Below are 27138 nucleotides of genomic sequence, written 5' to 3'. Positions count from 1 at the left end.
TAAAATTATCATAGATGTGGATTACACTATTTTTTTTATTTAGCTGTTTTCCTCTTCTTAAAAAATGTCTTAATTTTCTTTTTTGAATTATTGGTCTGGTTTTTATTTTGAACCACAACGTGGCCTACTGTTGACTCATAATGCAGAACTGTAAACTTTTCTCAATATTTTGTGCTATACAGACTGCAAATGACTTCTGATATTTTGCCTCATTCCATGTGCTAAGAGGTTTTTAGGTTTGTCAAAGTTCTGTGATACTTTGTACAGACGCTTGTCTCTAAAATAAAGCAAGCAGAAATTTCTACAGAGTCAGTGAATAAACTAGAGGTTTGATATAATTTAAATCAATTAATTCTTTGTTTGAAATTTATTGATTTAAGTTGATGGAATTGTTTTTAAATAATAATAAAAAAAATATCATGGCTTTATTGGTATTAAAGATTTCATGCAGAGAAATAATGCCTAAATTATTATTTGATGTTTAAAATAGATTTATCTAATGAATAATATTTAAAAAAATATTAATAAATACTAATATTAAAAATTTTTTAATAATAATATTTTTTGTATGCAAAATAATTATCCGTATGATACACACATATTTCATTGACTTTTATGTGTTTGTAAATAATAAATGTTAAAGATAGACTTGTTTTGCCATATGCAATTTATAAAAATTATTTTTTTATGTTTCCAGACTTAAATCCATTTATTGTTCATATGAAATCTAAATGACAAATTAAATCTTTATATTTAAAATTTCATGAGGTTATTGGTCCTGAATAAAAGTAACTTTCTTTTTTTCATTTAATGAATGATGAAATGAAAAAATAAAATTTTATTCATCCCATAATAATTTTAACCATTTCAGTAAAAAATCTAAAGTATTTTAATTATAATATTGTTTTTAGACAATATTGAAGATTAAATGAATAATTCCAAAAAACTGAAACTGTAAAATATTATTTATTAAAATACTTCATCAGCTTAAAAAATATGTTGATGGTCATAAAAGTGGACATGTTTAAGTGCTCGAAAATAGCCTATTTTCCAGACTTGCCAGATGTGAATGAGAAGAAACAAAGGTGATTTAAAATATAAGATGTTAAGTTACCAATTAAAAAAAAATAAAGGGAAGAAACAAAATTAGAAAAACTGCAGAAGCTGAAAGTAAGACAAAGATGGAAAAACAGAGGATCTTTAAGAACCACTGTGGTCGAATCAGGTTATGTCCATTATTAGGAGTACAACAAATCACCAATTGCTGCACATTTTTGGGATATTGGGCTTTAATTCAATTTATACAATGCCAAAATTATCTTCATCCCAAGTGCATCAGCTCATCTTGATACCCTGAAATCTTGTTTCTTTCATATGAATGCCAAATCCCTTGTTATTGAGATAAGTTCTTCTCGGCCACAATGTTCTATTTTTTTCACTCACGGCTACAGCAGGGTTTTTTTTTTTTTTTTTTTTCACCTTTATTTTCCATCGACTTTTCGTTTTCAGGGCCACTTAACGTTATCAAGCACTACAACAGTGATACGGTGTTTATTTTTTATTTTCGTTTTTGAAAGCCCTTAAGGGTGCTTTTTTTCATTGGGTGTTTTTAAAAAGTGCTTAGTTTTCCCTTTCTAAAAATAAGGTTTTTTTCTTTACCATGTCGATTTTCGCCAGGTATTATGCAAAAGCTTGCTTTTCACATTGTTCTATACAACTTTTTCACAATTCATTCAACCACCATCTATTTTAGCGTACTGTCAGTCCATAGCATTAGAAAGCGTACATGATTTTAGAGGTTTGATGAAATACATGCGTGTCCGCATGTGCATATAGTGAACTGGGTTCGAGGAGATTCTTGCACTCTCATGTGCAACTCTGCTACATTTTGCAAGATATTCTCAATTTCAGATTTCATTTTCCACCCTCTGATATCAAACCGAAAAATTTCTCGATCATTTTATAACGGCTAATATAATCAAGAAAAGAGTTCTTCGTCAAAAATTAGTTGTTTTATCATGATGACAATTGTTTTGCATTTTGTTAATATATAGAGTGCTTAAAAATATTTTTTGAGTCCTTAAAAGGTGCTTATTTTTTGTTGAAAGATTTAGCAACGCTGGATAAGGTGCTAAGAGAGTAACAGCGACATTAAACAAGCATTCTTGCAGATTGTAAATCCTGTAGACAGAGATGTGTTTGCGATTCTTGTGGCTTGTGGTTAAAGGATACTGAAAGCTCAACTATCGTCTAATATAGACACTGCCTTGTCGTTTTTGGGATCACCTTTCTTGCTGAATACAGCGATACTGCATCATTTTGGCCTAGAAAAATTTAAAGGTTAAGATATGACTTCTACAAGGAGGAAGTTGGGTTTTACATGAATAACCTGGTACCAGTGTTGAAGATGATGATCAGTTTCTACTTCTGAAAAGACAGGCAATTAAGATAATGGCTGCTTGAAAGAATGCAGGAAGACAGTGACGAGCTCAGCGGGGGTACAGAGAGAAGTTGTAAGTCAAAGATTCTTAAACTTTTCGAAGTACCCAATGATAGTATGAATGGTTGCTTGGATTCTCCGTTTCTGTGTAGACTCTCGTAAAGTTCAAGAGAAGATTGAAGGAGCTATGCCCAGTGAAGAATTTAAAAGTGCTGAACTATGTTTAATAAAGATGATTCAACGCGAGTGGTCAGTAGAGATCGGGAAGAATTATGAACAATGAAATTTTATGAAGACGAAAGTGTTCTGAGAGTCAAAACTCGCCTAGTGCTTGATGAAGATAGCGAGTATTTTCAATACCCTATTGTTGTATCTGATCATTCAATAACTCTTCGTTTAATTGAGTATACGCATCATGCTGGTGTACAGACCTTTCTAGGACATTTGAGAGAAAGATTTTGAGTCCTCAGAGAAGTGAGGATTATCAGGGAAGTTATTTTTAAGTGTATTCGCTATAAGAGATATTCTGTGAAACATGCGACAACAGAGTGCCCCCCATTTCTAGCCGATCGTGTTTGGAAATGGGCTGCCTTTCAAGTTGCCAGTCTTCCTACGAAGAGTTATCAAGGCTTGGATCATATTGTTTACCCTGCTGTGTATCGTGCCGTGCACCTTGAGTTGTTCATGTCTTTGTGAACAGAAGCCTTTATTCAAGCATTGCGAAGATTCATCCCTCGTAAAGGGAGATGCAATGTCATTTATACAAACCGAGGAACATATTTTTCTGGGTACTTCAAGAGCTCTGCGAAACTTGGACTGGAAAGCTAAACTGATAACATCGATTTTTAAATAAGAAGAACTGATTCAAAGTATGAGAAGTCCACCTTAGACTTTAAATGTTAAAAGCAGACTTGAGGAGTCTCCTTGGATCCACACTTTTTACCCAGCAAACACGACTAGGACGTCAAATTTTCCACTGCAGTCCATGCACCTCTCGCAAAAAGTAGTGCGCCTTTGATCCAGCAATAATGCTACATACATTACTAAAAGAGATACGAAATTAATTATCACCAAAACAAAATTAAAATGTTTACAAATAAAGAATATATGGAGAAAAATTTACATACCAAATAACAAATATCAGCAGTGATTCGGGCTATCGAAGCGGGGGTGCCATCCCCTCCGCACAGGATCAAAATTGTGATGGTATGTCTTCGGATCATCCTTCGGGATGTTTCCCAGACCGTCGCCAATAGCCCATTGTGCAACTCTAGTGTGACGTAAACGAACTACAACAATCACTGTTGATGTTGTTAATTTACGTCGCACTAGAGCTGCACAATGGGCTATTGGCGACGGTCTGGGAAACATCCTGGAGGATGATCCGAAGACATGCCATCACAATTTTGATGCTCTGTAGATGGGGTGGCACCCCGCTTCGGTAGTCCGATGACCAGCACGTGGAATCGAGCACTTTACGGTAGAACAGTTTAACGAGGACCAATACCGCACACACTCGGTCCCTACGGAGACTGGTCCAAGTGGTTACCCACACTCACATTGACAGCAGCCAGTGCTGCTTGATTTCAGTGATCTGCTGGGAACCATGTCTTAACGATCAGTCCACTGCGGGACAATATCAGCAGTGAAGTAGCCGCAATAAACGAGCATCTGGTAAATGCGTCGAACTAAAAGCCATTTAAAATTATTTCGAAAAGTAATCCACTAATCTCTTTTATTGATAAGTATATTGTATATTCTTGAAAATGAGGACATTGTATATATGTATAAGACAGTGTTCACAAAAACATATATATATATATTTTCGTGATTTCGTTTCATCATTCCCCTTCAAACTTCTCCGCCATTTCCACCAACCAACAAGCTCTTGGCGATCATCTATTTTAACTAGTGAGAACGGTTCCTTTAATTTGGAACGGTGGATCTTTTTTTTTTCTCTGATAGCATACTTTTGATGGCAACAACACATTTCTAAACAATCAATCCATCAATAAATGTTGGTTGAATTTCTGACTACTTTAAACATTTAGGAACAAATTTTTTGTCGTTAACTTTACATGTTTCGTTAATTTACTTAGTATAATGATTAATCAATTTGTCAAGAATAAAAATATATGATCAATTCATTTTCATCACAATCTTCCCATTTCTTGTTCATTCACTAAAAGACTCTTACTTGCTTTAAAGGTTTTTAAATTTTCATTAAAATTTATGTAGTTTCAGAAAAAGCGGGGCTCAACTATCATTGGATATCGTCAGAAAAAATAGGAGTTTCTTGTTTAAATTTTACTTGTTTATAAATTTTGTTTCACTTTCTGTTACTGCTTTTAAGATTTATATACTTACTACATCTGCTAGATAAATTTTATTTCTGAGGTGAATTTTATATTTAATGTCCATTTCAGACTCTAAATTTCTTAGTTTTCATGTCGTATCCCCTTGTTAAAGTAATAGATGATTGCATGTTATTCATTTTATAAATAGTTATTTATCAAAATGTTTTTGTTTTGTGAAGCATGCAATAATAATTCTTGTGACTTTCGGATATCGCCTTATGAGACACTTAAAAAAATCACAGAAGGGGACCAATTTGAACACCTTTCTTGGGACCCGCTGAAGGGGTGAAAGGCTGAGTCAACCTTGCCTGGGCTGAGGATCGAACCCAGGACCTGTGACACGGGAGTGCTAAGCTCTCCCACTCAGCCACTCAACTATCATTACATGCATATTTATTCGTAGTTATATTCTTATGTTCTATGACTCTACTTTTTAAAGTACTATGTTAGAATATATTTTTCTACTTTTTAGAACATATAACGTCACGAACTTGTTATCTCGAAAATCTTTTACCTCCCCTTCAACTTTAAAATATAGAGAGTATACTTACTGTGCATGCAAATGTAGGACTACAAGTTATTGAATATGGAATAGAAATGTTTCATTAACTTCTGAAAAAGGGGCTAAAATAAACAAATTGCAAAATTATTTTCACAGCTCTTTTTATTTATGTATGTTTTTTTTTTAAGGAAAGTAAAACTTTTGAAATGACGAAATTAATAATTGTTTTGTCTTATATATTAATTGCAGTTCATACATATTTCAGTATAGGGTAACTTAACATACCATTTATTAAAGAAAATCTCACTAATAACAGCTGTTAGAATAATGTTTTTACTCAAATAAGTAAATAATACTTTATTTATGTATTCAAAGGAAGATATTCGAATACATAAATATTGCAAATGTATTTGTATTTCTGGAGCCATCTTGTTTTTATGTATGTTTTGCAACTGATATTTATATTTTTTACTTATTCTTATTTGACTGAAGAAATGCAAGAGCCAAGAGAAGAGGGTGATGGCGAAGAAAGTCAAGCTGCGCCCACACCTTGGAAACCGAATGAAGATTACTTACAAGTTTTAACTGGAATGGGTATTAGTGCGGTGGCAGCTGAAAAAGTAAGAATTAAGAACCTGAATTTAATTAAGCACCAAAAATTAACCAAACTTGTTTTTATAATTGCTATAACAGTGATCATATTTGTCCTGATTTTCTTAACAATTTTTTTTTTTTATATTCTGATTTTGATCTGGAATCTTGTTAATTCTGGGTTTGACATTTTTTTTTTATGTAGTACAAATAAGAATCCTCTATTGAAATTCTAGTATATCTTATACTCTATGTGACAAGTATGTAGTTCTCATATCTATGTTAAATTTTTAGGCATTATTTTATACTGACAACAGATCTCCTGATTTAGCTGCTGCGTGGCTTTTTGAAAATTCTGAAGCTGACCTTGAAACCTCCCTCGCTGTAAGAAGAAATTTTATTATTAATATAAAATTAAATTGAAAAATGCTGGGAATTTATTGCATTGTTAACAATTAATTTTTCAATATAGAGAAGAAATTCTTCTGTGTAACTGTAGCAAAAGAGTGTGTTTTCTCTGCTCATTAAATGTTAGTCCTCTTTAATATCACAGTTGCTCTTTTCATGATTTTATTATAGGATGGAACACTTCCTCATTTCTCTCTAACTATGTGTGAAGCCTTTAATAAGAATTTCCCACAATCGTGGATTAAACGGGATATTTAATTGCCTATTACGAAGTTCATATGTTACATCAGTTTTACTTTTGAACATTGTGTGTATCACCATTTAAAAACCAGGTATCAGAGGCACTGTAGTTTTCACGTGACATGGACAAAGAATGCTTTAATGTCTGTTGAGCACATATGAAATTCCATTCAAATGCGTATAAAAATTTACTTTTATAAACAGGTTATCTTTTGTCCGGAATGATTATTTTCTTTTTCCGGGCTATGATTGCTGAGGTTTTTTTTCTCTTGTTTCTTCAACCAATTCATAATCTGTTTTAAATTTTTTGAAAAATGGTCCACTAAACTTAGTTGTCCTTTTAATTAAATCAAAAATAACTACTAGAATAGTAGTTGAAATATATTAAATGCTCCAAAATAGTAAAAGTCCACAGTGCATCTATTTCTGCAAACTACAAATTGAACTCCTGCCAAAACATGTTCTAAATTGATGGCATCAGGAAATATTAAGATCCGGCAGGTGGTTCTTTAGAAATGGTACGTGCGTACTGACTGAATCCCATCACCAGCCTATATATGTGTGTGTATGTTATTTTAGTAATATTTTGAAAAACTTTACCAAACAATAAAATGAACTAATGCCTCAGGTTTTATCAGATAAATGAGTCAGGGAATGTGGCTTAATATATATAATTCCTTTTTTTGTTGTTAAACAATATCATTATTGTGTTGTTTGAAGAAATAAGCCATTGAGAAGATAGAGGAGGGCTTTGGTGGAAGTTTTAACGCATGGGCAGGCAGAGGGAGAGGGGGGTAAAAAAAGGAGGATTTTTCTTTTAAGTTTGAAATGGGGCCACAATTAGAATTAAAAATTTGTACTTCCTTTCATACAACTATCCTTTTAGTAATGCAGCTCTAAATTTTTATGTATGTCATTTATAGCAAGCACATTAAATTATCTGGATTAATATTTGTATTTTTTTGCTTAACTAGATATTAAAGTTATTCTGCCACATGGTCAAATTCTTGTAACATTAGTGTTCAATGGCAGACAAACTAATCAACATTAAAATTATGTATATTAAATTATTATTTATGATTCTTATTTCTATACAAACTTTATGTTTAAATTTCTTCTGTATGTGTTGTTGGTAATTTAAATTGACTATAGTTGATAACTATTCTAAAACTTAATTATAACCAATTTAATATTGTTACCCTACTTTAGAAAAATTCACAACACATTTCTTAATTATTATATTCCACTATAGACCACCTGGATTATCACCACACTGTTCAGTACAAAAGATGTTAACTTGCTTCAAACTGTCTTTTTGACTTTTAACTGTGTTAGTCCCTCAGTGGACTGATCATAAAGACACAGTTACTAATAGATCCCCAAAGTCAAGCATCACTGGCTACGGTCAGTAAGCGGGTGGGTAACCACTTTGATCAGTCTGGTAGGGACCAAAGGTTTGCGGTGTCGGTCCTGGTTAAGCTATTCTACCGTATAGTGATCAACTTCACGCAGGTCGTCGGGCTACCAAAGCAGGGAAGCCATCTCTTCTGCAGAGGATCAAAATTGCGATGTCATGTCTTCCAATCATCCTCAGGGATGTTTTCCAGACCATCGCCAAGAGCCCACTGTGCAGCTCTAGTGCAACATAAATAAAGTATCTACCTATCACATAGCTGTGTTATTGTTCCTTGGATAAAACTTATAGCCCGAAAAACATCATCTGCATCAAAAAGATATTGCCAACCCAAAAAACATGAAAAAGGAATTTTTCCAAGATTTGGTTAGTTGAGCTGGGGTGGTGGAGTTCAGAAGAAAAGTTTTGAATCACAAAACTGTTATGTAGATCACTCGCTAAAATCCAAGTTTGCTCGTTAAAAACAAGCTTGTCGCTTTGATATTCAGTTTGTTTTATCTTAAATTTGAGTTTTAGTTTGATGTATTGTTTTTTTTATACATGCTTTTATTTTGTGTTTCACATATTTGAAATGTTATTAATCAAGAACAACTGCTTCATCAATAGGCAGAAGCTGGTATATCTGCTGATTCTGCATACGACGATGTTTACAAAATGGCGTTTGTTGTTAATACGAGTTTGAATATGGGAGCAGGTAAACTGGCATCACAGGTAGCTCATGCCGCCATTGGATTGCATCGTCTTTTGTTGCAAAATGAGAACAAATATGGAGAAATGGTTTTACAATGGACTGAAGATGGGTGAGCTTTATAATATTTCTACTTGTTTCCCATTTTGTGTTGTTTTTACACCTAGAGTATGTCTTTTCTTTTAAGAAAAGAAGAAACTTTCTCAATGTATGTAAATTTCATTGAAATTTATGACAAAGATTGTATTAGTAGTTTAAAAGTATTGTTATTTAGTTAGTTAAGAGTATTGTTATTTAGTTACTATTACAACTATTTAATAACTATAATAATTTATTAACAAATTATTTATTATACCTCGCAATATAAATTCAGAAATTAATTTAAAAATTAAAAAAGATGTGCTAAATCTAACAATTTAAAATATCAAATAAATCACTTCATTTGTTTGTTTTTTAAAATCAAGTTTGATTTTTGCCAAAAAAAGAATTAAAGCCACATCTCTGGGAAAAAATAAAATGCATAAGCTAAAACAAGACAAAATTAAAATTTGTTACTTCTATTTTATGATGTTACGGATTTGAAAGGAAATTATTTGAGGAAATTATTGAGGTTATTTGAAAGGAAAAAGTGCCAAGAAAGTGGAGTGTTTTTCTTTTTATTAAGTAATTAAATGTAAAATTTTAATGATGTTTCAATTATGAAACATGTTTTAAGTTACTTGACGTATGTTGTTTGAAATAGATCGTGTTTATCATAAAACATACTTAAAAATTTAAACTGCAGCAGAGACAGATAAAGTTTAATGATTTTTCAAATTAAAAATGTATCCTAAAAATTTGCTAACGCTTAGAGTGGCCACTCTACTTGTCAAAAACCATGAAGAGTTTTTGCTTTTCGCTCTTTTATCATTTGTATTCGAAATTTTAATACCGCGATTGACGACAATTGTCAATAATTATTTATATATAAATTAATTTATTTATCACTAAAATTTAATTGCAAGGAACTTGTATTATCAATGCAAAAAATGTCATCTGAGTTACTATTTGCCCATATGGCCTTTTTTTTTAAATAATAAGTATGAAAGTATGCAAAAAATATTAAGCTTTAGCTCTGAACATTGATTGTTTTAATTCTGTTATTTGTTTAAATTACTGTATCTAATTTAAATTACTGTATCTAATTTAAATTACTGTTTAAATTATTGTATACATAGATTCAAAATTGTTTATTTTGCTTTCAGTACAGTTGTAACCTTTTTAATAAATACTATTTTTTATAAGTAAAAACTAATCTATTATGAAAAATTGCCTAATAATCTTATAACATATCTATTAATAAGACTGTACTAAAGCAAAATTTAACTATGAACTTGAGGATAAATTCAAAGCTTTTATTCATGACTGTTTCTTTCCTGACCTACTTTTTTTTTCTTTTTTAAAAAAAAAGAAAAAACTGTATTCAAAACTATATTCGTGAATCAAAAAAATTATGAAATATATTTCAGGAATAGCTCGACAAAATAGCAATTTTAATCTAGTAAATTGTTATTTAACATCCTGTGGGGCATGTTCTTACTATCTTCAAATTTTACTCTACGTTTAAATGTCAGAGCAATTTTAGATCTAAGCTATGTGATTGTATGGATTTTTCAAAAAGATAAATTTAGAATACGCTTGCAAAAATGGGGTAAATTTTTTTTATTTGAAATTTTTGTCATATAACTGTGTATGTAAATGAGGATAGATTGTTATACAAATTTCAATACTTTTACTTTAAAAAAAGTAACTCAGTTATACCAAATGTTGCAGAAAAAGCCTGCATAACATATGCTCACAACTAGGTGTGGTCCATCAGCACTCAGTTTGTGTTTGTGGCCCATGAAATCTATATATATATATTTCTGCAAGATACTTTTAATAATAACAAATATGTATGTTACTAATTGAAAGTAGCAAATATGCTGTGTTTACAGAAAAGANCTATTCTTGAAATTATAAAATAAAAATACTTGGAAAATGTTAACTTTTTTTTGTAATCATGAATTGAAAATTAAAGTTTCAACATATTAACACATACTGTTCATTCGCTGGGAAATCAGTGCCCAGTAAGGGAACATGCCTGTTCCCTCACTGGTTAGAGGTTATTTTTTGTATTTTTAACATGCTTTTGATGCGGAACATCACTAAAGGTACAGGAAAATAAAAGTTTATCTTTTATTTTCATTAACTTAGAGAAAAACCCAGTAGCAGAACACTTGTTCCTTCACTGGTTTTTCATCGTTTGGTGATCCAGTGAATAAACACCCCCTTACCACAGAACTTTATTATGCTATGCTTAAAAAAAATAAAACGTAACTTCAATAACTATATTTTGAATTCTCTTTTTCACAGTGAGAAAAATAAAACTATTACATGCAATTAATTCAACTTCAAACATATAAATACAAACACTCACCTTATAATTTTTTCAAAGGAACAAGTTGTTGCAGAGATAATAACAAATTTAAAAAAATTTTCAGAGAAGTCTATGTGACCAGGTAATCCAAAACATTGCTAGATGACTTCCTATTGTTTTGCAGTAAGCTATTGTTACCAATCAATCTAAAGAAAAACTTTCAAGTTCTTATTTTTAATAAATATATATGAAATGTTCCTTCACTGGGTTGTGTTCCTCCACTGGTTGGTTTACCCTATAACTGTGTATGTAAATGAGGATAGATTGTTATACAAAATTCAATACTTTTATTTTAAAAAAAGAAACTAATAAAAAAAAGTAACTCCGTTATACCAAATCTTGCAGAAAAGGCCTGCATAACATATGCTCACAACTAGGTGTGGTCCATCAGCACTCAGTTTGTGTTTGTGGCCCATGAAATCTTCATATACACCCTGTAGCAGAATTTTTTCGAGCTATCTGCGACTAATCTCTCTAGCACAAATATCTTTCTGCAAGATACTTATAACAAACATGTATGTTATTAATTGAAAGTAACAAATACGCTGTGTTTACAGAAAAGATTATATAACTTTTTTAAACTGAATAAGTAATAATTTTTTATTTTAATATTATGAATGATATTCTCGCATTTTATTGGGTGAAAAGCGCACAAATTATTTGTGCGCTTTTCCAAGTTATTAAATTTTGTAAGTAATCATCACAATAAAAGAAAAGTAATTAAAAATCATGAAATTCGTGGTTGTAATAGCTGGAAAAAAAGATCGACGACGAAATCACGCGAATCGGACTCCTCAAGTGCGTGTTTCGTTTTGAGATTAGGTTGTGGTAACAAAAAATATCGGATTTAAAAACTATGGAGAAATAAATAGCAATAACAGTCAAAAATTCTATAGAATTATAGCCTTAAAAAGTACTCAAATGCACGATTCGAATTTTCCATATTGTTTGAAATGTATCAGGATATTTAAAATCCAAGTGAAAATCAATATCAATAACTGTCGAAAATACAATAGAAAAATTACATCGATTTACGATACTATCTGCGCAAATTGAGCATGTCAAAAAGTAATAATCTAAATGCATGATTCGAATATGTATAAATTTTTGCAGAAAAGAAAACTGAAATTTTTCACTTTTCCAAAGAAAAATCTTTCTGCAAGAACTCTGTAACGTTCTGTGACAATGTCGCCGTGTCGCTGCTATTCTGCCAGGGGGCATGTACATACATAGTTTTCTATGGTTTATTTGGTTAATTTTGTATTGACTCAAATTTTAATGTTTATTTCCAAAGTTTCTTAAATGCTCCCTGCAGAAGAATAAAAATTTAGGGTCTCTCGTGTAACACAATTTAATATCTTTCAGATGAAATTTATTTAACAACTGCCGTTTTCGTTTTATAAATACTAAGTGATTAATTAATAAACGAACAAATGGAATATAGGAAATGTATTAGTGAGTTAGTGATTGAACAAACGAATTAATTTATGATTCGGCTATAAATCTGGGAAAGGATCAGTGAATTGGAGAATCAGTAACTGTGCTAAGTTGTGAATAAGCTAATCAATGAATGAGCAAATTAATTCAATCTTGAATTAATTTGCAATTAAATAAAAAGGTTCTAAATTTGTAACTTGTCAGACAAAGTTTAACATATATTTTTATAACTAATTCTGCTAAGAAAATTTCATTAGTTTTGAGCCTCATTGTCCAACTTAGATTTAGATAATAATTGAAAGCGAAATAGAAATCGCAGAGCTTGAACATAGTAATTTAATCGTGGAAGCAACAGTTAACAAAGATATTTTTTTAAATAAATGAAATAATCAGTCATCCTCAATTAATTTAAATCTTATGTCCAAATTTGCTTATTATAAATTCCATTCTTTATAGTTCAAAATTCTTAAAGCATAAATATTAGTTAAATATTGACTACTGTTTAAATTTCTAAATTAGACTCTGAATTGTACTTACTTAAAGTTCAAATTTTAATTATATATTAATCTGAATTTACTTCAGAATTTATCAAGTAATTCTCAGAAATTTCAAAAATACATATCCACTGGTACATATAACATCTGCTGATTCATTCATTAAACATTGGTTTTCATTGCTTTTAAAAATTAAATTTGCTGAAGCAGGAGAGGAATCATCTCTTGGACTATTATCTATTTGTCCACCTGTTATTGGAAATATGCTATGTTAGTTTCAGAATTAGCACTGACTCAGATCAGAAAAAGAACAAAATTAATGTCTCTTCCCTATATAACGAATTTAAAAATAAAAATCAGGTCTCTTTAGTCAATTAGAATAACATTGTGATTGATCGCATTGAGTTTGTTCCTTTATCTTAAAAATGCGTTATGAAAGTGCTCAGTTGCACGGGTGTATAATAGTAGAGGTCCCCAGTTGCTGGTGTGTATAGTGGAGATCCACTGTTGTTGATGTGTATTGCACAAGCTCTCATTTGCAGGTGTGTATTGCAGAGTTACTCAGTTAAATGAATGTATCAGTAGTTTTTGGTAATGGTTTCGCAAAACTGAAACCTCTTGATTTATTTGTAAAATTTTTTTTCGCAACAACTTGTTATTAGAAATATTTGGAGTGCCCTATATATTTGGAGTAACATCTTTTATTTCTTGCCATGTTTACATTCACATAATTATTTTTCAGAATTTTCTTTTATATAATATTTAAGAGTTTTATTCATTTTGATAATTAAAATATTCCTTTTTCTTCATTTGCTACTTTACGTTGGAAAAGTCCTAATGCTGTTCACATGATCTAAATGTCATTAATAAAGAATTAATCTGACTACTAAAACTAAAAATAAAAAATTTATAGTTCAAAACCGGCCAACAAACTTACATATACTCAAAAACCATCCAATTAACAGTAAGATAATAAATAATCACTCAATTGTTACAAAAACTTGATATTTAATTATAACAATCTTGTAATATTTTGCTTAAATCTAATAACAACATTGGAAGACGTCTTCTCCCTCCAAACACAACAAAAAGCAGAATATCAAAATAAAAAATTAATATTGTTTTAAAAAATAAGTTTGTTCTTGTGTAGGAAAGATAAGTAGAAAATTCCATTTTTCTATCACCTTTTGTGCAAAGTTATTTTTTACAGCATATTCTGGATGTTTTATCTTCATAACATGGTACAAACCTAAAAAATACAACAAAAAATAATACAGTAGGGAACCGATTATCCGGAACAATCGGGACCATCGCTATTCCGGATAACTGATTTTTCCGGTTTTCCAACTAAAAAAAGCAAAAATAGTTGGAAATAATCTTAAAAAGAGGAAAAAACGATGAAGTAATACACTAATGATTATTTCCAAAATGATGGTAAGGTAAACATCTTTCAAAAAAGAAAGAAAAATCCTAAAATTGTATAAGGGGAAAAAAATAATTTTTTTTAAATGGCGGGAAAATTTATCGAATTTCGTTCCGGTTTTTTGGTTTTCCGGTTTTCTGATTCCCGGATAACGGGTTCTGTACTGTACTTTGAGTTCATTTAAGTACAGTTTTCTATTCTATAGTCAAGCTGCAGTTACACCACATCCACAGTGTCTGATGCACGAACAGTCGGTTTACACTGTAAATAAAGTATAATGTGCATGCGTAATCTCGAGAAACACATTTCTTCTTCCAATCCTCTCGCAGTTTGTCGATTGATTCCTAAATCTAAATTTATCCAACTCTGGTCTTGAAAGAGCCTCTTTTGCATCCACTTGTCTACCTACTGACAAATTGCTCTTCAAATAGAACTTTAATAACACAATCAAAATTTCTCAAAACGAAAACCTCTTGATTTATTTGTAAAAATTTTTTTCACAACAACACAGGTTTTAATATTAAAAAATAATTTTAAAAAATCTTTCTTGTGACATCATAATTCATCTACTGACCGAATCAAGTCAACTTTTCATTCACACCCTCTGGAAAACATGTTGATATTCAAATAAATGTGCTCACATTGTCTCCTGAGTTATTCCCAAAAACAATAATAGTCCTGATTATCAGGATCCAAGTAACAAAACAAAATTCAAAGTACATCAATCACATCTCAAAAAAAAAATTTGCACAAATAATCTTGTATTTTCAAATCAATGTTTCCGTTTGATATTTAATATTTACCCCATTTTATATGATGCCAACTTAACAATAAACTAAAAAACCAACTAAATAACAGTAGAATAATAAATAATCACTAATTTTTGTCAAAAAATTCTTAATGTATAATTATAACAATGTAATTTTTGTTTTAATTTCATAATATTATCTAGAAAATTTCCTCCAAACTTATCTAATATGTCTGTCCAAAATGTGTAAGTAAAGAGTTAATATTATTTGAAAAAATAAGTTTGTTCTTGCATGGGAAATTCTTTTTTCCTATCCTTCTTGCTGTTGCCTCTGCTCTAAACATCTACACGTTGGTGTTCACCTTTACTTATATATTTATAGTTATATTTAAATAACAATTTTTTCTATTCTTATTTCCTAAAAAACTATTTCAATGTTATATTAATATTAAAGAAAAAAATTATAACTTAGTGATGGAAAAACAAAGTATTTCCTAACCTGGAGTAAGACCTCTGTAAAATATGTATGTTTTGTTTTAAAAAAACACAAAATTAATCTAGAAAAAAAAACTGTTTCAGAGAGACTAAAATAGTGTTGAGAGGAAATTCTACGCAGCATCTTGTGGAACTAGAAAGAAAAGCACTTCAACTTGGATTACCTACTTATTTAGTGCAAGATGCGGGGCGGACGCAAGTAAGTTTCTTGTAATGCATGTGAATGGTTGACCAAATGTAAACAATAACAAGCTTCCTAAACACCTGGAAAAAATTTTGAAAATTAAATTGGAGATTGATCGTTCTCTGGTTTAGGTCAAAATTGCTGTATGAATTAGTCGATGTATGAATGGGTCCGCCTTTTAAAACAGGCTGTGATCTGCATGTGGCTTAAGTCGTACTCTTGGCCATAGATGAAACAAGAAATGCACCCTTTGCCTTAAATTCGATCGGTTTCACCAGCTGGCTTGATGGTATGGGCAAGTGGCATTAGAAACAACGATAATAATTAGACCTTTTATGAGATAAAACTTAAATAAAACAAAAAGATAAGATAAAACTTGCTCGCCAACTCTTACATATCAGATCACTAATGGCAAGCTAAAATACTGATCATTGGATCAAAATGTATTTACAGGGTATCTGCTACATTTTAGATTTTCAAATCTATGACTTTCCCTGACTTAATTCTGAGAATTTTTCATGACTTAACGGAGTTACTATTTTCTCCGACAAAAACGCAACAGTAAATTTAAGAAAGCATTATAATAACATTAATTGAAATGATAGGTATAACCAAAACTGTTATATGCTGCATCTTCATATTTATAGATTTTAAATTTAAAAAAACAGAGTAAGGAAAGTGTTGAAGCAGTAAAATAGCTGAAAAAATACTAAAGCAAATAATTTTTCTGCAGAATTATGCTCTAAAGATACTTTTCTTATTCAAAGGAAAGAAATACTCCTGATTTTTCTGTTCTCATTTTAGAATTAAAAAAATTTGCCAATGACTGGCTTGCTTCAGCTAGAATTTGAAATTGATAAAATAATAAACAAAGAAAAAAAATTCTGAACTCACAGAAGTTTTAAAGATAATTCACTCTAGAAATGATGTTCTTTCTTTCATTTTTTGAAAGAACACCATAATTTTTAAGGGACATGATAAAAACATTTTATATTTTAATAAAATATGACTGTGAGTGGGGATTTTGTTACAAATTCAGATATTCGAAACACTGAAATTGGGGGAGGGGGTGCTGAATTCCATTTTAAAAATTAGATTTTTTGGAGACCTAAATCCATGATTTTGCATGATAAAATAGTTAAAATCATTATATTTCATGACAAATTTAGTTCAATAACGAAATCCAAGATTTTACAGGACTTACCAGGTGCGTGGATACCCTGTATTTAATTTAGGAAATTTCATATCTTTACTCTGATTATTTTTTTTTTTTTTCAGATTCCATCGGGAAGCACAACAGTTTTGTGTTTAATGGGTAGATTGGACATAGTGGACGAGGTGACTGGATCTCTAAAACTTCTTTAATTAAGTTATTTTAGTTATGCGCATTTAAAAAAAAAAGCCTGTAAGCATTCCTTCATATGCTCAATTAGATATTCATTTCTATTGCTTTATAGAATATTTTGGAAAGTGTTTACTTGCTGGTTTCACTTAAATGTATTAAAAATTCTTGATATTAAAATATTGTAATGATTTTATACAAATGTTGATTATAAAAAAAGCATTGATGCAAATATTTATTTATAGTCAAATCTGTCTATCTTAATGAATTGTTACTTCCTAAAGAAATATTTATCTTTTCAATTATTTCAATTTAATTATAGAAACTGTATTTAGATTATTTCCTCAAACTTATGCTTGGATTATGAAATGAATGATAAATCTTATAAAAATTAAGTATGAACTTCTAGCTTTGTGTTTTTACATTAAAAGTGATAACAATCATTATAAAAAATGCATATTTTCCTTATTTTTTCTCTGAACCAACTAAAATTAAAACATATTTTATTATACATCCAGTGGTTCCTCTTCATTGTTATAGCAATGGTTAATTTCACACTCCAACATCACAGCAGTGGAAATTCAATGTGATGAATCTCATGGAAAATAGAAAAATTTTGAAATAAAAAAACTACAGAAGTTATTCAATATGATTAATTAAAAACGTTTTAATTGCTCCAAATCTAGAAAAATACAGTGATATGACTGCAGATTAGTTATACGCAAATACATCATATTATTTTTAATGCACTGTTCACCAACTAAAAAAGTGGACACTTTTGATCTAATGATTGAATTTTCATCATTACTAGAACTCAATGGTTCAGGGACATAACCTTAAATACGCTAATTAATGTGTTCAGACGATATTTTAAGTTACAAAATCAGACACACTAAGCCCTTTCTCTGAATAAATATTCCATTTTTTCGACAGATTTGGGATTTCAGACCTGCAAAATATAGTCCCAATAGCCAGAACCAATTTCGTTGAAATTTTGTGTTCAGACATTTAAAATAGCATTCTTTAAAATAATGCAAAAATTTGCATAGTTTACAATTCAAAACTTTTTCAAAAATTATTAAATAAAATAAGAGATAATAATTTCTTAAAATTATTTTTATTATGGAACTGTCTTTTGTTTAACAAATTTTCTTGGGCGCCAGATGGTATATGAGAGAGAAGCTGCCTTATGTAGAGAATACAATGAATGGAAAATACAAATAGACGAACAAAAACAGGGGGGTGGACAAGCTGGTTTGAGGTAAGATCCTGGGCAACTGATCGAAAGAGATGGCGTTGGAAATTAAGGGCATTGAGGCACGAAGAAAGACTAGTAAGTAAGTTAGCAAATTTTATAATTGTCTGCAAAATTTTTTTTGATTTGCTTAAAAAGTATGGCAAAATGCACAAAAAATGTTGAGACACAAAAGTAGTAAGAGATATCCATTAGAAGTATATAAAATGGAATTAAACAAAAAGGAAGAAATATTTTTTAAACACAATAAGCACAGTCAGTTTTTGGTTTAACCACCAACTACAGAAAGGCTCCAGCATGTTAACAGGTCAATGTGTCCCCTGAAGAAGTACAGTTTTTTCTGATTTTTCTTTTTGAAATTTCCTTTGTTTTTTATTAAAGTTCTCCCATATTAATTTAAATTGAGTAATGAGATTAAGTCGTAGTACATACAAATCCGATCATTAGATTAAATGTTATTCGGGTTGTTTACTGCTTTATTTTGGACATTGTACATATTTAACTTATAGATCAAAAAACTATCTTTTTCATCTTAATTTTCTGTTTTTTTTTTTTTTCGTTTTCTGAGGTTAACTCTTTCAGTCCTAAATTATGAATTGGGTGATAAGAAAAAGAAGAAATACTGCCACTGTATTTAAATATATTAAGAGTAAGATTTAAATATATTATTATATTACACCTCTTTTGTTATGGTGAATTCTGCCAATTTTCAGTTAAAAATCATAAAAAAGAGGAATAAAGAGTAATGTAAAGATGTGCTTTAATGCTAGGATGCTTAGACGGGAGGGGTGGTTAACATCTGAAAATTAAGTTTGGATAAGATTTTCCTGAGACTCAAGACAACTTTACCCTTCTTTGCTTCCTTTGTTGTCACTTTATGTGCCTTTTTATGTTTCTCAAGCTTCCATTTCTGTAATTTACTCTACTCTCCAAAGTTCGAGATTTGAAGGTTTTGAGGAATTTTTTTTTTCCGATACATACATTGAACTGAAATTCAATTGACAATGCAAGGAATTTTATTGAGATCTATAAATTTTTGAGATAAGCGGTTTCGAAATGAGCTGGTTTGACTAAATTTTAACAGTCATAAAGAAATTTCATGCTTCTATAATAAATTGAATTATAAATCTTTAACCTCCATGATCAATTTATAATGAAACAGAATTGAGTTTTGAATAAATTGAGTTTTGTTAATGTATATAGTGCTTAAAAATATTTTTTGCATACTTAAAAAGTGCTTATTTTTTGTTGAAAGATTTGGCTATGCTCCCTGTTTACTATCACACTTTTTTAAAGTTTATTAACCCACTTCACTTTCAACTTAATTTAGCATTAAAAATGTTCAAATAAGCCTTTTCCATAATCCATAATCATCAATGTAAATCCTCTACTTACCAGAACTAAAAATGTTACCATTCAAACTAAAATCCTTTCAAAATGTAATATCATTGTTTTTTAAAATATCAAACTATAACAAAGATTATTTATGAAAGAATCTTAAAGATTGTGTTGAATGAAAATGTATGTTAAAGTGTGAATCTAAACCAAAAAAAAGAGAAAAGGTAATTTGTTATTGAGTACTTAAATTTTATAATAAAAAGGAAAGAAACGTTGATTAAAACTAAATTTTTTTTATCACATTGTCTCAAAACTCAACCCCAATTGAGACACCTGAAAATTTAAAATATTGCCTACCAAAGGCATCCTGTCTGCTTTTAATTCGCTCGAATTTAGATGTGAGAAAATATTAAAAAATTCGCCTTTCTAATTTAAAATTCTCAGAACAGAAATAATTTTTTAACAAAAAATTGCAAAAGTAAAGCTGCCAATTCACCTTTCAGAAACTTTGTAAACAGTTTTTTTAGTTTCTCATCCTGGTAAGTACAGGGCCATTCAAATTTAAATTATGCATATATTTGGCAATGTTGGACTCTGCCAGCAAAAATAAGCAGACCTCATCCCATGCTTACTCAAGAAAGTCGCAACAACCTCACTTTTTATTACCCATTGGCACAATGGGTGTTCTTTTGGGTTTGATGGCGTGCACACCTTATTTGGGCGTCGTCACACTTTTCAACTGTGTACAAGAGTAATAGTAAACAGTGCGCTTGCGTCGTCATTGCATGCGTTGCTATGGCGACCGCCACTGTTTGATAATGTTTTTAGAATTCTTTTTTTCACTTTTAATTTTGTTATGCATTAAGTTAGAGTTTATTTTTGAGATATGGGACCAGAGAGATCCCATGAATACTTCTTGAGTTGTGAATAAAAGAGAATTTCATCATTTGAACGATATTTTTTGTTTTTAAGAATCAGAAATTCTATGCTACAGTTCAAATGGATCGTTTTCAATTCTAATTCAGGTGAATATTCTGATATGGCAATGGGTAACCTGTGATTGCCTGTCGGCGATCACAATTCTTTTTAAATTTAAATGTTATAATCAAGGAAGTTACTTCACTACATTAATTTTTTGAAGTAAGTTTTTTTCTTTCTTTTCCTTTTTTTTTTTTTTTTTTTTTTTTTTTTTTTTTTTTTTTTTTTNGGGTGTTCTTTTGGGGTTTGATGGTGTGCACACCTTATTTGGATGTCATCACATTTTTCAACTGTGTTCAAGAGTAATAGTAAACAGTGGGTGTGCGTTGTAATTGCATGCGTTACTATGCAACCGCCGCTGTTTGATAATTTTTTTAGAATTCTTTTTTCACTTTTAATTTTGTTATGCATTAAGTTGGTGAGTTTATTTTTGAGATATGGGACCAGAGAGATCCCATAAATACTTCTTGAGTTGTGAATAAAAGAGAATTTCATCATTTGAACGATATTTTTTGTTTTTAAGAATCAGAAATTCTATCCTACAGTTCAAATGGATCGTTTTCAATTCAGGTGAATATCCTGATATGGGTAACCTGTGATCGACTGTCGGCGATCACAATTCTTTTTAAATTTAAATGTTATAATCAAAGAAGTTATTTCACTACATTAATTTTTTGAAATAAGTTTTTTTTTTTTTTTGCTTAACCTTTTTTTTTTCAGTCAGAAAATTAATATATAGATAGGTTATTTTTTGCAAGTTCAATTATGGGAAGGTGACTAGGGAGCGGAGGTTGGTGTATAAGTTATAAAAAAAAGTTACTGTACAGACAAAGTTTAAACAATTTGACTACAGATTTATTTTGAATTTCAAAATACTAAAATCAAATTAAATCAACTCAAGAGATCGTCGCTGAACCTTTCTGATAAATTGGGTAAATTCAAAATCGTCAGAGTCGCTCACTATTGGATAACTTTTTCAAAACAAGGTACAAAAACACTTAAAAATTAATTTGTGGTTTACTTTTAGGATATTTAACGTGATAAAAGTGAATACATTACCTTTTCCACACCAAGCAACTGCTTTATAAGGAAGAGTTCCTAGCAAAATAATCATCGAAATGCACCATGTGGTTTACATAAGAAAAATGCTGTGTAGTGGTGTGATGTATGGTAAATTTTAATCTAGTCTATCCATTTTTACTAAAATGATCTGAAACGGGCATTGGAAATAATATAAAGCGAGATACGAGATTGCCCTTTTGAAACACGGCATGTGCAAATTTGACAGTAACTTTCGTACAACTCGCAAATTCGCCGGTAACTTTGTTACAACTGAACAATTCTATATATGGCCTATATTGGTTAAGTGTCTTAGTATGTAATGCATTCTCTAAGACAATTAAAATGTGGTGATTCGAAATATATAAACCATTTTTTTCTACCACCTACTGTTTCTTCAACCATTTATATTTCATTTAACCATTTACTGTTGCACTGAGTACTCATTAACTTATCATTAGTTAGCAATGAAACGTTCTCAAGCTTAACTCAAAGAATTCAATGAATTTTTTAGAAGAAATTATAGCTCAGCCATATCAAAAAATTAGCTGACAAATTGCATTAAAAGGGGAGTAAAATAATAATGAAAATCGGGTTATGTTTTACAAAATCATACAGCTATCATGACTTGAAGACTACATTTGAAACTGAAAATGCTATATAGAAAACTCGCTATGCAATATCCACGCCACGTTGAGAATATTTACCTGCTATGACATTATTATTTTGAAGTCCCAATAATAATTAAAAAAATTTCTCCAAAAAATGGAGTTTTAAAAATTATTTTTTAGTAATTTATTTTTTTAATAAACACTTTCTCCAACAAGACTTTTCAACATAAAAAATAGCGTCGTGCTAATTTTTAACTGATAAAGCTAAAAGAAAAAAAAAATTGTGCACGATTAAACTCAAAAATATAAAAACAACTTTTTAGTTTGAAACAACAACAAAAATTTATAGCCTTTTGTTAATGCTCTTAAATTCTTGTAAAAAAAATAATGGAATTGGTACTATTAAATGCGAAATGTACATTAAAATCCGATTTCAAAAGTTGTTCTGAATACAAAATAATATAGATATAGTTAAAAAGTTTTGAATGTATAATCACTTTCCAACAAATTTAAAATCATACAATGAAAACTTGGATCAATTGGTTTTCGGAAACTGACGTTTTTCTTTAAATTCAAGGTTACATTTGGCTTTTAGAATAACAATTTTTATTAATTTTATATATATTTAAGCACTTTATATTACTTAACAAAATTTTTTAGACGCTAAAGTAGCACCATGAATTTTCTGGATTCCAATCATTACACTAATTGTGCTGTGATAATTCTTTTAGCAACAGATGATTTTAAAATGAAACATTTTATGTTTATCAGCATTTTAAATTTATCAGAAAATTAACTTCCTGAAAAATTGTTAATTAATACCCAATTATGGGTTTACGACTTCTAATGTTCAACTCCGTAGCCTTGTAATTTTGAACCAACCCAGAAGACAAGGAAACTCCTGGATCAGTACCCCCAGAAGTATGATTTCTTATGGGAACATGGAGGACTTTGTGACTCGACAGAATTTAACATGCATCAGTCACCATTTACTACACTGAGAGTCTTCGGCCGGCAGGGATCGAACCAGAAACCTCTTAAACCCAGTGTCGTACCAACCTGGCTATCCCGACCCTCAATTCATCTATTATTATAACGATACTATTGAGCCGCGATGGCTCAGGGGATAGAGTGTTCGCCTTCCAATAAGGTGAACCGAGTTCGAATCCCGCGTTGGCTGGTCGATACGAATTCCGCATCCGGCTTGCACCGACCACAGTGCTGACATGAAATATCCTCAGTGGTAGACGGATCATGGGTTAGAGTCCCTTTGCCGTCAGGCTAACCGTGGGAGGTGCTCGTGGTTTTCCTCTCCATGTTACGCAAATGCGGGTTAATTCCATCAAAAAGTCCTCCACGAAGTCAATTTTCTTCCAATACTTGATACAGGAATTCCTTTGTCTTCTGGATTGGTTTCAAAATTACAAGGCTACGGAATTGAATATTAGTAGTCGTAAACCCAGAAATTAGGTCGGCTGTTCAACGACGGTTATAAAATAAAATAACGATACTATTGAGTATATTACGTAATTGTATCATTTACAATTACGTAAAATCAAAATATTCATTCAAAGTTCGTTCCCACAAGCTTCAAATTAAACTTTGTATATTAATCAGTTTTTATTTCCATTCGAATAAATATTTAATTAGTATATCAAATTCATGTTCAACAGCTTGAATGAAATCGGTCCTGAAATTCATATAAATGTTTAAAATTCATATAAATGTTTTTTCCAATGCTCTTTTTCCTTGTTTTTTTTTATTTTGTAAACTGTGCTATGGTACCATATCAATTATTGTTAACAGAGTTTGCCTTTACTCAAGGTACGTCACGATACTCAAGTTATGGCTCGAGAAGTACGTAAGGACTTCGTACAGCTAGTAATATGGAGCACCCCGTGCCAGAATCACGGGGACACTGTCGCAGAACGTTACCGAGTTCTTGCCGAAAGATTTTTCTCTTAAAAATTAAAAAATGTTACTTTTCTTTTCTACAGAAATTTACACGTAATATTTGAATTATGCATTTAGATAATCATTTCTTGACACCCTCAATTCACGCCGATAGTATCGTAAATCTATGTAATGTTTCGATTGTATTTTCTGCAGTTATTGATTTTCACGTGGATTTTAAATATCCCGATATATTTCAAACAATATGATGGAAAACACGAATCGTGCATTTGAGTCCTCCGAATCGTGATTTCTGATAGTTTTGAAATCCGATGTATTTTATACGATATTATTTGAGCCGCTCAGAAGCCAATGCGGTGAAGTTCATTTTTTGATATTTTCTGATTTTTGGAAATTTTGATGAAATAAATAATAATCTTCTTAGTTATTAAAGAATTTACTCGTTGATTACTTTTTTCTAGGTTAGACAGCCCTTTTTTTAATAGCTTCTGAATATATTGTATAATAATTTCAGAAGCCATTGTGAATAAGTCCACCTTTTATCAATATTTTTTTACGTAAACTTTGAAATAAAAATTAAATTATTCTTCTTCAAATTATTCTTTAAATTATTCTTATTATTCTTCTAATAACATTTAAATAACTCGGAAGAAGATGATGTTTGTTTTGATGAATCAACATAAAACTTATGACAATAAATGTTATTTAATTATTTTTACATAAATTTCTTATCTTTTTCAGCTGCCAAAAAGTGTAAGTCCTAAAATTTTTAAAATGCTGTCATTATTTCAATAAATACTTACGTTTTTATTTACACATCCTTTACATATCTTGTTTTTTTGCAGAGTTTACACCTCGAAAAAAGACTTTATACACTTTTCTAATTAAATTAATAAACCAAGAATTTTAAACACTAATGTATCAAAAAGCATTATTTTCTCAATTTTTGTGTTTTGGACTTAACCGCATTGGCTTCTGAGCGACTCATTTATTACTACAACCTAATCTCGTAACACGCAGGTGAGAAGTCAGATTCGCATGATTTCGTCGTTGATCTTCTTTTCGACAATTACTACTACAGATTTCATTATTTTTAATTTTTTTTTTATTGTGATGATTATTTACGAAAAGCGAAGAAGGAAGCAATTTGTGCCCCCCCACAACAAAATGCGAGAATCTCACCCATAATATTGGAATAAAAAATTATTGCATGTTTAATTAAAAAAAAATGATATAGTTTTTTTTTTTGTAAACACGGTGCTTCTTTTTATTTTAAATGAGTAACATACATGTTTGTTATTATTAAAGGTATCTTGCAGAAAGATATTAGTGTTAGAGAGTTTTGTCACAGATAGCTGGAAAAAATTCTGCCATAGGGATGGAGCATTGGGATGAGTGTTCTATCTTATCTGGATGGAAATAATTTTAAAACTTCTACTCCCTACTATGCTGAAATATCCCAAACTCATTCTTATGGTGGTTTGTATGATTTAATGACTGTAGCACGGATTTCAAATTATCACTGAAATTCAATACATAAAGAACTTTGACAATACCTCTGGCATCTCTTGAAAATAGTTAAAATGAAATCAACCCAGATAGCAAAAAAAGGTTTATTTTAACTCAGCAAAAACCTTTTCATGTAAACATAAAAGGGTTTGTTATGCAGTTTACGTGTAAACCTTCTAACCTTAAAACGAGATCTGTGACCATCTGCTCTATTCTACTTACATTAACCTAATCCAAAACCTTGGAAATCAACCTTATGTATAAAAACCTTAAATAGAGGTTGTCTTAGGGTTTTCAAACGTGAAAAAATCTTTTATTAAAGCTAGTCTCAAGGTGAAAATAATCATAAATCTAGGTAATTATAATGTTTCTTTTCGCAAAGTCTTGTATGTTCAGCTAAAATCCACCCTGTCATGAAATTTTAATGGACAATGCAATTCGATCCTATCGCTAGTATGACTTGAGCTAAAACGTCATGACGGACTTAGGTGACAATACTTTTTAAAAAAGCTTTAGAAAATAATGTTTAATCCTTTCGGGATGAAAGGTTTGAAACTGTATTATTTTTGCTTTATTTAAAAAAGGTTTTTAGTGCAAACATTTTCGTGACAGTTAAAAAAAAAAAAAAAATTCCGACACATGGTTTCCGGAAGGTTACATGCTTTCTGGGAAAGTAGTTCCGCGCGGTTAACAGCTAGACGGTGAAAAATTTTGGTTATAGTATACTGTTTTAAGGTGTTATACGATTGATGGAAAGGCTTAGAATATTTAAATACAGTTTTGCTGTGCATTCTGCTTGGTTACCATTAAAGTTTTTAAGTACTACAAGATAATTTAGAAAGGTGACAAGCTGGTTGCCAGAGATGGCTAGTTTTTGTATAAATAAAAATGAAACTGATAATTTTTTTTAAAATTAAAGTGTGACTAATTGTAGTTTTAAATTCAATTTTCTTTTCATAATTGAACAAAATAATTATTAATTTAAAAAATACAATGAGCAACTCTACATTGAACTCCTTCAAAATTGCGCATAAAATGCTTTTATGGTGGCTAATAAAATCAAGAATAGAGTTCTTTTCCAGAAACTAATTATTTTATCTTGATTATGTAAAGCTTTTGAAATATTTTTGCCGTTTGATAATTTCATGTATCTATAATAATAAAATGAAGAGTTTGTCTGTATGTGTGTGTGTCTCTCTCTTATTTCTTCAGAACCGTTTGTTTTATCATACTGAAATTTGGACAGCGACTGC

At 30.4% G+C, this 27138-nt stretch overlaps 1 protein-coding gene across 3 annotated transcripts; it reads left to right on the top strand.

Annotated features, from left to right (window-relative positions):
• The first annotated feature begins 4426 nt into the window (after nucleotides 1–4426).
• LOC107449363 (probable peptidyl-tRNA hydrolase 2) lies at nucleotides 4427–17732 on the top strand. Of its 3 annotated transcripts, none has more exons than XM_043043242.2 (6): nucleotides 4427–4837; nucleotides 5792–5919; nucleotides 6185–6274; nucleotides 8559–8752; nucleotides 15780–15894; nucleotides 17158–17732. In XM_043043242.2, the coding sequence occupies exons 2-6, from the start codon at nucleotides 5794–5796 to the stop codon at nucleotides 17242–17244; spliced, it is 612 nt and encodes a 203-aa protein (XP_042899176.1). In that variant the 5' UTR covers nucleotides 4427–4837; nucleotides 5792–5793; the 3' UTR covers nucleotides 17245–17732. The 3 variants fall into 3 exon arrangements, with proteins under 3 accessions (XP_042899176.1, XP_015920354.1, XP_071034340.1); XM_016064868.3 differs by having other exon boundaries at nucleotides 4429–4648; XM_071178239.1 differs by having other exon boundaries at nucleotides 4438–4457.
• Nucleotides 17733–27138: the final 9406 nt, after the last annotated feature.

This window comes from Parasteatoda tepidariorum, chromosome 3, assembly GCF_043381705.1.
Source record: "Parasteatoda tepidariorum isolate YZ-2023 chromosome 3, CAS_Ptep_4.0, whole genome shotgun sequence".
Lineage (NCBI taxonomy): Eukaryota > Metazoa > Arthropoda > Arachnida > Araneae > Theridiidae > Parasteatoda > Parasteatoda tepidariorum.
This window is presented reverse-complemented; position numbering and strand designations above follow the sequence as displayed.